At 44.4% G+C, this 12,309-nt stretch overlaps 1 protein-coding gene across 9 annotated transcripts in view; it reads right to left on the bottom strand.

Moving 5' to 3' along the window:
• LOC109867363 (homeodomain-interacting protein kinase 2-like) overlaps nucleotides 1-12,309 on the bottom strand; it is a 131,481-nt gene that overhangs the window by 37,807 nt on the left and 81,365 nt on the right. For 6 of the 9 annotated variants that reach the window (XM_031801309.1, XM_031801313.1, XM_031801314.1 and 3 more), the window contains exons 3-5: nucleotides 6,606-6,729; nucleotides 4,091-4,213; nucleotides 1,877-1,975 (exon numbers count right to left, since the gene is read on the bottom strand). In XM_031801309.1, coding sequence (XP_031657169.1) covers nucleotides 1,877-1,975; nucleotides 4,091-4,213; nucleotides 6,606-6,729 — 346 coding nt within the window. The remainder of the gene's footprint in view (nucleotides 1-1,876; nucleotides 1,976-4,090; nucleotides 4,214-6,605; nucleotides 6,730-12,309) is intronic. The other 3 variants (XM_031801312.1, XM_031801316.1, XM_031801317.1) reach the window with 1 other exon arrangement.

Below are 12,309 nucleotides of genomic sequence, written 5' to 3'. Positions count from 1 at the left end.
CTTTAAGTTCTCCCCACATTTCCCACGACAGTGTGGAGGCAACAACAATCTCAACATGGGCAGACGTCCCGGTAACTGACCCAAATCTCTCTCTCCAGTCCCTCTGTGCCTTCAGCTATCGTCCATTATACAAATGAAGACAGATGTCCACACTGCTTATTTATTTATCTAGCCCTGGATTCTGAGCCTGAGATTTTCGCCTCATTAGGACTGGCTCTCTGTCTACTCTGTTTCTTTCAGTAACCTTGTGTGTGTGTGTGTGTGTGTGTGTGTGTGTGTGTGTGTGTGTGTGTGTGTGTGTGTGTGTGTGTGTGTGTGTGTGTGTGTGTGTGTGTGTGTGTGTGTGAGCGTAGTATGGGTCAGAGAGGATCAGAGTGAGTGCTGACCCTGGTGATCTGGCCTGTGCATGTTGATTTCATTAGACCACTGTTTTGTGTCTGGGAGTAGGAGCAGCTTGGAGGTATGGCCTCCTAAACTAGCTCAGGCAGAGGCACTAACTTCACTGAGCACCGCTGCCTCTGTGGCTGCACGCTATGCATGCTATGCCAGACCTGGAGCACTCTGGCTGGGCACAGGTCAACTCTAATAGTCCAGATGGGACAACAGTGAAGTGAACACATGTGTAGGTTTGCATGAGGTGGAGGATCCCAAGGGCTTTTTGTGCCAGACTGTGTGCGTGTTGTGTGTTGTCTGTGTGTTGTGTGTTGTCTGTGTGTGTGTGTGTGTGTGTGTGTGTTGTCTGTGTGTGTGTGTGTGTGTGTGTGTGTGTGTGTGTGTGTGTGTGTGTGTGTGTGTGTGTGTGTGTGTGTGTGTGCGCGTGTGTGTGTGTGTGGAAGAAACTGCAGTCATATTACCTGACTTAAATTGTCATGTACATTGACAGCTCCTTATCCTCTCTTGAAGAAACAAGACATTTTTGATGCCTGGGAAATGTATCAGGGTTTCAATGCGTCATTACCAGTATGTACTGTATGTGTGCTGGAAAAACAAGTATGTTTGGGCGGGTGACAGTAAGAACAAAATATGGACAGAGACACTATCATATCATCATAATCTGCTAAATGTGTATAGGTCTGTCTCAACTTTCCCACCGTGATCAGAATGAGCATTAGGGAGAGGAGACAAGTTGTGAGACGAGTGACATAACATATAAAGCTGTCTGTTGACATTGCTTTCCACACCAGGGTTGGGTATGAGTCACTTTCTGGTTACTTAACATTGTAATGTGTCCTCTCTTTGCCCTATCAAACAAATGGGTTCCCACAGGTTTTCCCTCTGTAAACCTTGGCTGGTGAGAGCAGGGTCATGTACATTAGGCAGCAAACAGAAGAAACTGGCCTGAAACAGGCTGGGACTACCTGGACTTGTCCAACAAGAAACACCTATTTTCTTTTTACTAATGAATACAACCTAGCACAGGGCTAAAGGCTAACTCGCTGAGTCATAGACACAACACTGTCTGGGTTCCCACACTGCAGCTCCTCTAACCTTCTCTGTCATGTTGTGTACATGTACTACACATACACATCCAATTATGGGATGGCCACAACATTCTACCCAGCTTAAATAAAAAGCAAACTACACACATCAAAGACAGTGACCGAGTTGACCACATGCTCGACTCCGATATTGGTCTGTCATTTATTAAGAAGAAAAAAAGAAAAGAAGAATCAGAAATGAGGAAGGGATTCGGTCAGAGTGCAGCTGCTTTCATTTCCCTCTGAGACTAACTGCATATGCATTGGGGTGTCTGCTGCCTGAGGGTGTGTGTGTGTGTGTGTGTGTGTGTGTGTGTGTGTGTGTGTGTGTGTGTGTGTGTGTGTGTGTGTGTGTGTGTGTGTGTGTGTGTGTGTGTGTGTGTGTGTGTTGTATATACAGTGCTCTGAACCTGAGCCATATCATCCAGGCAGTTAAAGATGTACTTCCGGGCCTCCTTGGACTTGATCACCGTCTCTCCCTCATGGTCCTCTGGTGTCTGTGGAGAGAAGACAAGAAGCAGATGTTCCATTCAGTTCCCATCAGAGTTCCTCTAGTCTCTGAAAATATTTACATTTTCCTCATTACAGATTCATGTTAACCAGCAGCAGGACTGAGCAAGCTAGCAGGACTGAGCTAGCTAGCAGGACTGAGCTAGCTAGCAGGACTGAGCTAGCTAGCAGGACTGTGCAAGATATCAGGACTGAGCTAGCTAGCAGGACTGTGCAAGATATCAGGACTGAGCTAGCTAGCAAGAATGAGAAAGTTGTCAGCACTGAGCAAGCTGGCTAGGAGGAATGAGAATGCCCTTTTAGCAACCCTGGGGTAACACACAAACACTAATCAAACAGCCATGTCTGGGGAGCAGGGCTGGCGTGGTGGAATACATACACATCTGTGCTCACACACACACAAACGTGCGCATGGACACACACACACAGGCAGGGACACACATATACGCATGGAAACACACAAATACACATACACACCCACAATAATCTTACAGACCTATTAGCAGAGGAACACTCTCTGACAAAACACTGTAGTATTACAGTATCATCATGTTCACGGTTGCTGTCAAATGGAAAAACACAGCAAGCCAAGATCGAAGTGAAGCTTAGCAATCACTCTGACAACCCTATCCCTGTGTCTGACTCAGTGAAGGGGAAAAAGTTGTTGGTTGCTAGCTATTCGATTTTCCACATGCCATGGAAAAAGATGCAGTTGCAGCCGTGTTATAATATACATAGTAATAACTTGTCTGTGACAGGCTCTTGTATAACTTGAGAGCACACACGCACACACACACATACACGTTCACACACACACACACACGCAAACACACACACTTTAAAACAGACAGGTTGTTATCATCCAAACTTACTGAAAGGTCAACATTAGTATGCAAGGAGCACGCTATATTATTGGATGTCAATGTAGCATTGTTGTGCGTCATTTTGTACGGATAAGAACTAAGGCATGTGTCCTAAATGGTACCCTATTCTAGGGCTTCACAAATAATGACATTTTAATTGAAATTGCAATATTGACATGTGCAATATCCACATCGCAAGAGACTGCACTTTTTTTACGCCATGAATGTAACATTCAAATGTAATAAGGTTCCCCTGGGAAACTCTGACTAAGACATTGGTTTCTACCCTGTCACAACAACTTCTATTGTACCTGGGAAACTCTGACCAACACTTTGGTTTCTACCCCGTCACAACAACTTCTACTGTACCTGGGAAACTCTGACCAACACTTTGGTTTCTACCCCGTCACAACAACTTCTACTGTACATGGGAAACTCTGACCAACACTTTGGTTTCTACCCTGTCACAACAACTTCTACTGTACCTGGCTTTTTCATTAGTTGTCATGCCAAACAACACCAACTATAGAATCTGAACACACATTTAATTTCGCAATATTTGGTAAAAAAACGTAATTAGATTATTTGCCAACGTCGTGCACCCCTACCCTATTCCCTATATAGTGCACTACCTTAGAACAGGGTCAAAAATAGTGCACTTTATAGGCACTACGGTGCCATTTAAGACACTTGTGTTGAGACCTGATCAATCTTGGAAGAGAACATCACTAAGTGCAGTGGAGCAGTGAATATAGCTGTATCCAGCTGAGATATTAGTATTGTGGAGTCAGGACGTGCAACACAAAACTATGTCTGCAGATACGCCACATGACACAATAAATTTTACTCAGTTAATGAGGAAAAAACAGGACAGGTCCACTGAGTCCCTGCATAGAGGTGTGTGTGTGTGTGTGTGTGTGTGTGCGCGCGCGTGGGCATGTGTGCACGTGTGAAGAGACTGGATTCGTCAGACCCAGTTCCAGTTACCAAATCCTCTCACACAAATCCATGTAGCTGTCATTAGGCTTTCACTTTGTTTAGAGCCAGCATTGGGTCTCACTGTGAATGCCTCACAATGAGCTTCTATAGTTGTACAGTATTGACTCCCCTGGAACAATGCTCTGTGAAACCTAACTGCTCTTTTGATCTATATGGAAAGTTTTGGTGCAACAAAAGTGCAATCATAATTAGTATTTTTCTGTGTGTGCGTGTGTGTGTGTGTGTGTGCTACAGGCCTACCTTCAGCCTCCACAGGGGGTAGTTGGTGGAGTCTGTGTCTCTGTTGAAGAATCTGGTAGTCTTAGTCCCTGCACTCAGGAGGTACTCCGCAGGCAGCCCCTGTGTCTGAGAGATGTATCGGATCTACAGGAGGACAAATATCAAATAACACATCAACTATGCATTCAGAGTTTCACACAATCATCCAAACAGCATTAAAATGAAGACATGCAAAATAAGGCACGATTAATTGGATATTGTTTTGCCTTTTTGAGGCAAATTGATTTAACTGAAAATCTTAGTGAGTTAGAAAATCATTGCTGGGGGAAATCATTGGGGGTAATTATGCTATAATAATCATAACTCCCCAATATGTTCACTGCAGAGGGAATATGCCCAGACCCATACTGATGCAGCATCATCCATTAATTATAAAATGACAGTGTGTGACAAGGTTGTGTTGTACATTAGATGTGACACATTTTCACAGCAGGGTCAACCTGGTGAGGTCATGTGGTCAGGAAAAACTCTGCCCTAACTGTGATTTATTACTGGCCATGAGTTTTCACCGACCAGAAAACCTATCCAAGAAAAACACCTGGAGAGATCTGATGTCAGGCAATATCAGATGCTGCCTGGGTTCCTGTGTGTACTGTGTATGGTTAGTCCTGTTATGTGAGTGATAGGAATGAGGCCTGTGTATGAGTGCGTGTGTGTGCATGCATGCGTCTCTGTTTGTGTCTGTGTGGTGTCTCGTCTCCTCCTCCGACAGACAGGCAGCTCCTGATCCCTCTGCAACTCTCTGTTTATCCCAACAGATGCCACTGAGCCACTCGCCCCAATTAGCAGCGCTCTGGTGCTCCAGAGCAACACATCTCTCTGTTCCGCTCATCTCTTCTCTCTCTTTCTGTTCCTCCTCTTCTCACTCTATCTCTCTCTTTAACAAACTCACATTAGGCTCTATGTGAAAGCCTTGCGCGAGTGTTGCTCCATCTCTCAGAGCAAATCAAGCTGGTTTTTTTCACCCGTGCTGAAACATATCTAAGAGCAAATCTAATTGGCAAAGCTCTCAAATTGATGCTCTCCCCTCATCCCTGACTTCTAACTTACACTAAATTGTGACATTGACTTCTAGTAATATCTTAGGACTGGTCTTGAAGTGGACTAGTGACTCTTATATACCTTTCATACCAAGACGTTTTTCTGCCAACTGTACCATACTGCCAACTTTTTCCCGCCTTTTCCTTATCTGAAAGGTATTGCCGCTATCAAAGCTGAAACATTTATTTTCACCTAATGACCTAGTAATCATTTCGGTAAAGTTCTGCCTACGGCTTAATATGAAACGTATCTGTAATGCTGAGGCGGGATCGGCACACACTACGCTCTTAAACTCTTGATGATTGCTCGGCAGAACCAGTTAACCATTGTCTTGCCAGTTCTAAACTTTGCGAGGCATGTCACTTCGTGTCACAGCCAACCACTAAGCATGCACTGTTTTCTGAACCACAACTTGATGGATCCATAAAGAATTACTGTGGGAATAAATATAACTGAATTATACAAATATTAGAATAAAGTAGGCTAACGCAATTGAAGGCATGTATCAAAATGTTTCTTACTGAAACTCCCAAAGTAATTCCAATCTATGTAACACTGTACATTTGAAGCTATAGCCTACCCGCGTGTGGTCAACTAGATTATAATTCCAGCACTGTTTTGAATGGGACAGCACCATCGCACTGCTTTCAGACAATCAATGTCAGATTTGAGTTTTCACTGAATCTTTGTTTGGATATTGGTTAGACTGGGGAAATGTTAGCTACGTTGAAGTGAGTGCTGCTCATGATCATCTTGTCTGGTTGTCTCATTTATTACAAGATTCAGCCAGCATGTTATGGAGTTTAACAAGTGGATTATTTACATTTTATTAGTGTTATAATGTTTCTTAGGACCTGTCTAAACAAATGAATATTGGATTTCTTTTTGATAGTGTATATTCAATGGATTTATTCAAATAGACGCCTACCCACATCGGCACACCTCTACATCACCAGTGTGCCGGCATGCGGGAGATATAAAAGGCATATGCAGGCAAGAATGTGGTAAAAATGGGACTGTTTTTAAGGGGATCATATAAACATTTCCCAATTCTTTCTACAGGCAAAATACTGTAAATCCTATGTGAAAGCAGTAATAACGCCACTGTTGCAAAATACTGTAAATCCTATGTGAAAGCAGTAATAACGCCACTGTTGCAAAATACTGTAAATCCTATGTGAAAGCAGTAATAACGCCACTGTTGCAAAATACTGTAAATCCTATGTGAAAGCAGTAATAACGCCACTGTTGCAAAATACTGTAAATCCTATGTGAAAGCAGTAATAACGCCACTGTTGCAAAATGCACACCTTGATTGATTGCATTTCCTTTATTGTAGCATTCAGAAACAACGTCTTTTAGCTCTTGTCTTGGATACTTTGTCTCATTTAGGCATCACTCCTTATCTCCCCTATGGGCAGACCCTCAGACCTACCTGGTCATACTCGGAGGCCCCTGGGTAGAGGGGCCAGCCTAGGAAGAGCTCAGCGATGACACAGCCCAGGGACCACATGTCGATGGCCTCACAGAAGGGCAGGCCCAGGATGATCTCCGGAGCTCTGAGGAGAGAGAGAGGGAGGGAGAGAGAGAGACAGCATGGTTAAATACAGGCCAGAATATTTCTGTAAGGTAAGCAATGGTACAAGAAGGGGAACCTGTATGAGTTATGGAACTGACCGGACATTGTATCTAACCTGGAAAAGACCATGACAGAGATTCAAACAATTGCAGATAAACGACCTGTGCACTGCGATTTACTTTTCTGCTTGAGCTAACTTCGCGTTTACAGCGAACATGATCTCCGTAAATGTCGGGGAAATAGCTTTTAAAAGTCTATTGCTGTGTGCAGGTTGTTAATCTGCGTTGGATTGAATCCCGGCCCATGTCATAACACAATGTGTTGATGTAACACTAACTTTAATGAAAGATCTCATCTGGGAGAAGCAAACAAATGAGTGACATTCCTTTTCTTCAGTGTTAGGAGCAGCGGCTAACCCTCCCAAGACATCAGCAAACTGGGCCTCTATTCAAAACATTCCCAAAACAAACTTAATTAGATTACATTGCCAGCAGCAGTCTTAACGTCCCGCCCAAGTTAAACTAATCAATCAGGCTGTCATTCCCTGATATGTTATCTTACACTGATCTCAGACAAGTTCTCAGGCCTTTAATGCAAACACCTCACTTGTTTAGAGAAGCTTTGAGAAAAGTTGAAGGACTTTGTTAGATTCTCCTTCATATGGAACTGGCAGTCACGCTGTTGATCTTAGTGCTGACCGTGGGGGGGCCGGAGCTAATTGATTGATAGCCGTGCAAGAGCAAATCGGGATGCCCAAACATTGGGGAGTCTGGGTTCTGGGATAGAATATGGGGGAGAGGAGAGTGGGAGGGTAATCTAGGGAAGAATATGGGGCTTGGTTACAGTGGCCCTATGTGGAATCAATTATGCTGCCATGAAAAATAAAATCAACATATATATCCACAGAGCCAGAGCAACCATCGTCCGACTCCGGGGCCGTTTGCAAAGGCCAGTTAAAAACCCCAGAGCCTAGTTTACCAGGTTCCTAGACTTCTGGGCCTTTACAAAACACAGGGGCCAAGTGGCCACTTCCCGACTGCCACCGATAAATAACTGGATCTGAGTGAGCACTGAACAGGAAGAAAATCACTGTCTCGGTTATACGAATGCCATGACCGACAAACGATTTAGAAAATGATCCCTTTTACTGTGGACTCACCATAAGCTCTGTTACACTAGACCAGATAGATTATAATGCAGTCCACTGAGGTGAAGTCTCTGATGAGCATTTCAATTACTATGCAGACTGCCTCGGTCCCCAATGAGGGAAACTCATTGTGACAGACACAAACACACACGCATGTGCCTACATGTACACGCACTCGCGCACAAACATAAATACACACACACTAGAGACACACTACTTCATCATAAAACATTATCAGCGATACATTTTAATGGCGTGACAAGAATTTTCTGAGCTTTAGGCTGATCATTGCCGAGTTCCCAGCGTTCCCTGCCTGTTGTGGTCATGACAACGGGGCGAGAGGAGAGGAGCGGAGGAGCACAGGCTCCAAGGCAGCCTGGGAGAGAGACAGAAAAGTAACTCCTTGCTGGGAGCCTGCTGGACAGGCCCAGACAACAGATAATGTGGATAAGAGCAGGGCTAAGAGCAGGGCTCTATGGGACTGGGGGAGGGGAGTGGCAGTGGAGGGAATCTGATCACATTTGCCACATGGGACTCAGACTTCTCTCTTCTCGGACCTTCCTCACTTGTCTATTTGTGAAAGAGATGTCAGGTTTAACATTGTGAGAATTAGCTGGGACCAAGCTTTATCACGGTGGCAGACACAGGTATATCTAGCGTACAAAAGAGAGAGAGAGAGAGAGAGAGAGCTGTAGCCTCTCCAATGAACCTAACAAGGAGAGGGCTCAGTAAATACACAGGGTGATTATTGGGGTCTTGGGGCAGAGGTGGAACACACAACAACAACACACCCCGACAACACACCACGACAACACACCAAGACAACACACCACGACAACACACCAAGACAAGACACCACGACAACACACCAAGACAACACACCAAGAAAACACAACAACACACCAAGAAAACACAACACAACAACACACCACGACAACACACCCCGACAACACACCACGACAACACACCAAGACAACACACCACGACAACACACCAAGACAAGACACCACGACAACACACCAAGACAACACACCAAGAAAACACAACAACACACCAAGAAAACACAACACAACAACACACCACGACAACACACCCCGACAACACACCACGACAACACACCAAGACAACACACCAAGACAACACACAATGACAGCACACCAAGACAACACACCAAGAAAACACATGACAACACACCACGACAACACACCAAGAAAACACAACACAGCAACACACCAAGAAAACACATGACAACACACCAAGACAACACACACCTAGGCAACACACCACGACAACACAACAAGACAACACACCAAGACAACACACCAAGACAACACACTACGACAACACACCAAGACAACACAACACGACAACACACCACGACAACACACCAAGACAACACACCCCGACAACACACCAAGACAACACACCCCGACAACACACCAAGACAACACACCACGACAACACAACACTACAACACACCAAGAAAACACATGACAACACAACACGACAACATACCACGACAACACACCAAGACAACACAACACGACAACACACCACGACAACACACCAAGACAACACACCCCGACAACACAACACACCACGACAACACAACACTACAACACACCAAGAAAACACATGACAACACAACACGACAACATACCACGACAACACACCAAAACAACATACAGACTTCTCTCTTCTCGGACCTTCCTCACGTGTCTATTTGTGAAAGAGATGGCAGGTTTAACATTGTGAGAAACAGCTGGGACCAAGCTTTATCACGGTGGCAGACACAGGTATATCTTGCTAATAAAAGAGAGAGACAAGACAGTACAAATGAGAGATAGAAAAAGAGAGAGAAAGACAGAGAGAGAGAGAGAGAGATACCCACTAATTATCAAAATCAAGAAAAGAGCCGTTAAATTCTATAACCACCTAAAAGGAAGCGATTCCCAGACCTTCCATAACAAAGCCATCACCCACAGAGAGATGAACCCTACAGAGCCCCAGGACAGCAGCACAATTAGACCCAACCAAATCATGAGAAAACAAAAAGATAATTACTTGACACATTGGAAAGAATTAACAAAAAAACAGAGCAAACTAGAATGCTATTTGGCCCTAAACAGAGAGTACACAGCGGCAGAATACCTGACCACTGTGACTGACCCAAAATTAAGGAAAGCTTTGACTATGTACAGACTCAGTGAGCATAGCCTTGCTATTGAGAAAGACCGCCGTAGGCAGACATGGCTCTCAAGAGAAGACAGGCTATGTGCTCACTGCCCAGAAAATGAGGTGGAAACTGAGCTGCACTTCCTAACCTCCTGCCCAATGTATGACCATATTAGAGAGATATATTTCCCTCAGATTACACAGATCCACAAAGAATTCGAAAACAAATCCAATTTTGATAAACTCCCATATCTACTGGGTGGAATTCCACAGTGTGACATCACAGCAGCAAGATTTGTGACCTGTTGCCGTGAGAAAAGGGCAACCAGTGAAGAACAAACACCATTGTAAATACAACCCATATTTATGCTTATTTATTTTATATTGTGTCCTTTAACCATTTGTACATTGTTAAAACACTGTATATATATAATATGACATTTGTAATGTCTTTATTGTTTTGAAACTTCTGTATGTGTAATGTTTACTGTTAATTTTTTATTGTTTATTTCACTTTATATATTCACTTTATATATTATCTACCTCACTTGCTTTGGCAATGTTAACACATGTTTACCATGCCAATAAAGCCCTTGAATTGAATTGAATTAGAGAGAGAGAGAGAGAGAGAGAGAGAGAGAGAGAGAGAGAGAGAGAGAGAGAAAAAAGTAGCCTCTCCAATGAACCTAACAAGGAGAGGGCTCAGTAAATACACAGGGTGGTTATTGGGGTCTTGGGGCAGCGGTGGAACACATAACAACAACACACCAAGACAACACACCAAGAAAACACAACAACACACCAAGAAAACACATGACAACACACCACGACAACACACAAAGAAAACACAACACAGCAACACACCAAGAAAACACATGACAACACACCAAGACAACACACACCACGACAACACAAAACACCAAGACAACACACTACGACAACACACCAAGACAACAGAACACGACAACACACCACGACAACACACCAAGAAAACACAACACAACAACACACCAAGAAAACACACCAAGACAACACACCACGACAACACACCACGACAACACACCCCGACAACACACCAAGACAACACACCAAGACAACACACCCCAACAACACATCAAGACAACACACCAAGACAACACCCCCAAACAAGTCTGAAGGAGGGTTATATTACACACTCAACACACAATGAGCTGGGCCATCTATTGTGGGTTGCCAGAGCAGATAGCACTGGGCAGGACACTGTGTGCTGAGGGGAGTAAGGGAGGGAACCTGAGCTATGGGCCAGGGTCAGTCAGCACAATACTCCCTCTTCAAACTGCATGGGCTTTCACTTTAGAGGGGTATGAGGTTAGGAGCTTTACAATGAGGGATACAGAGGCTCATACACACGCACAAACACACCCAAGCACACACACACAGTAACCAGACAAAATAGATACTATGGTTCTGGCTGACATAGGCTCGGCAAAAAGCCAAGCTTATGGAAAACTACTTTGTAACTTTCCGTTGCTGAAGATAAGCTGTTATTGCATACACACACACTAATGTGACACCTTTCCCCTAACTGTGTACAGTTTCCGGTTTCCCCAGAGACTTAGGGGTCTTTGCTCTCTGATTAGCACACACACACACACGCAAACACGCGCACACACGCTCTCTATTTGCATAAGCATACTGTATCAGACACCTCTGGCCCCCAGTGCTCCCAAAAATCAGGTCACAGTACCTTCTACTCCCACAAGGTCCTTCCTTGAGGTTACAGCAGCACCGCTCCCCTCCCATGCATTACCAATCTCCCTGGAATATTAGCGTCCGCTTAGCATGAAATTAATATGATACAACAACCAATCATGGGGAAATGGTCTGCGCCGGCCTCAATGTTCTTTTCCATGGTTGACTGTGTGCCACGTTTGGTGTCATGGAACTGTGGGTTTTTATAGCAGTCAGCTTTGGACCATCCTATTTAAATTAGAGAGGGGGGGGGGGGGGGGTTATGTGTGTATGCATCTATCTGTGTGAGTGTGTGTGTCTGTGTGTCATGTTCAGGTCCATTAGAGCTGATGATGTTACGCTTGGATCAGTTTCCGGCAGCACCTCCTCGATCCAGGCCCTTTTCAATGATTCTACTGCCCTGGTATCACTGAGGTCCAGCTGCACTCCATCCCTCCCTTCTAATCCAACACAACGATCATGTTCATGAAATCAAACCAGTAATGCAAATCTCCACACTGCTTCCGT

Source organism: Oncorhynchus kisutch, linkage group LG22 (genome assembly GCF_002021735.2).
Source record: "Oncorhynchus kisutch isolate 150728-3 linkage group LG22, Okis_V2, whole genome shotgun sequence".
Classification (NCBI taxonomy): Eukaryota; Metazoa; Chordata; class Actinopteri; order Salmoniformes; family Salmonidae; genus Oncorhynchus; species Oncorhynchus kisutch.
This window is presented reverse-complemented; position numbering and strand designations above follow the sequence as displayed.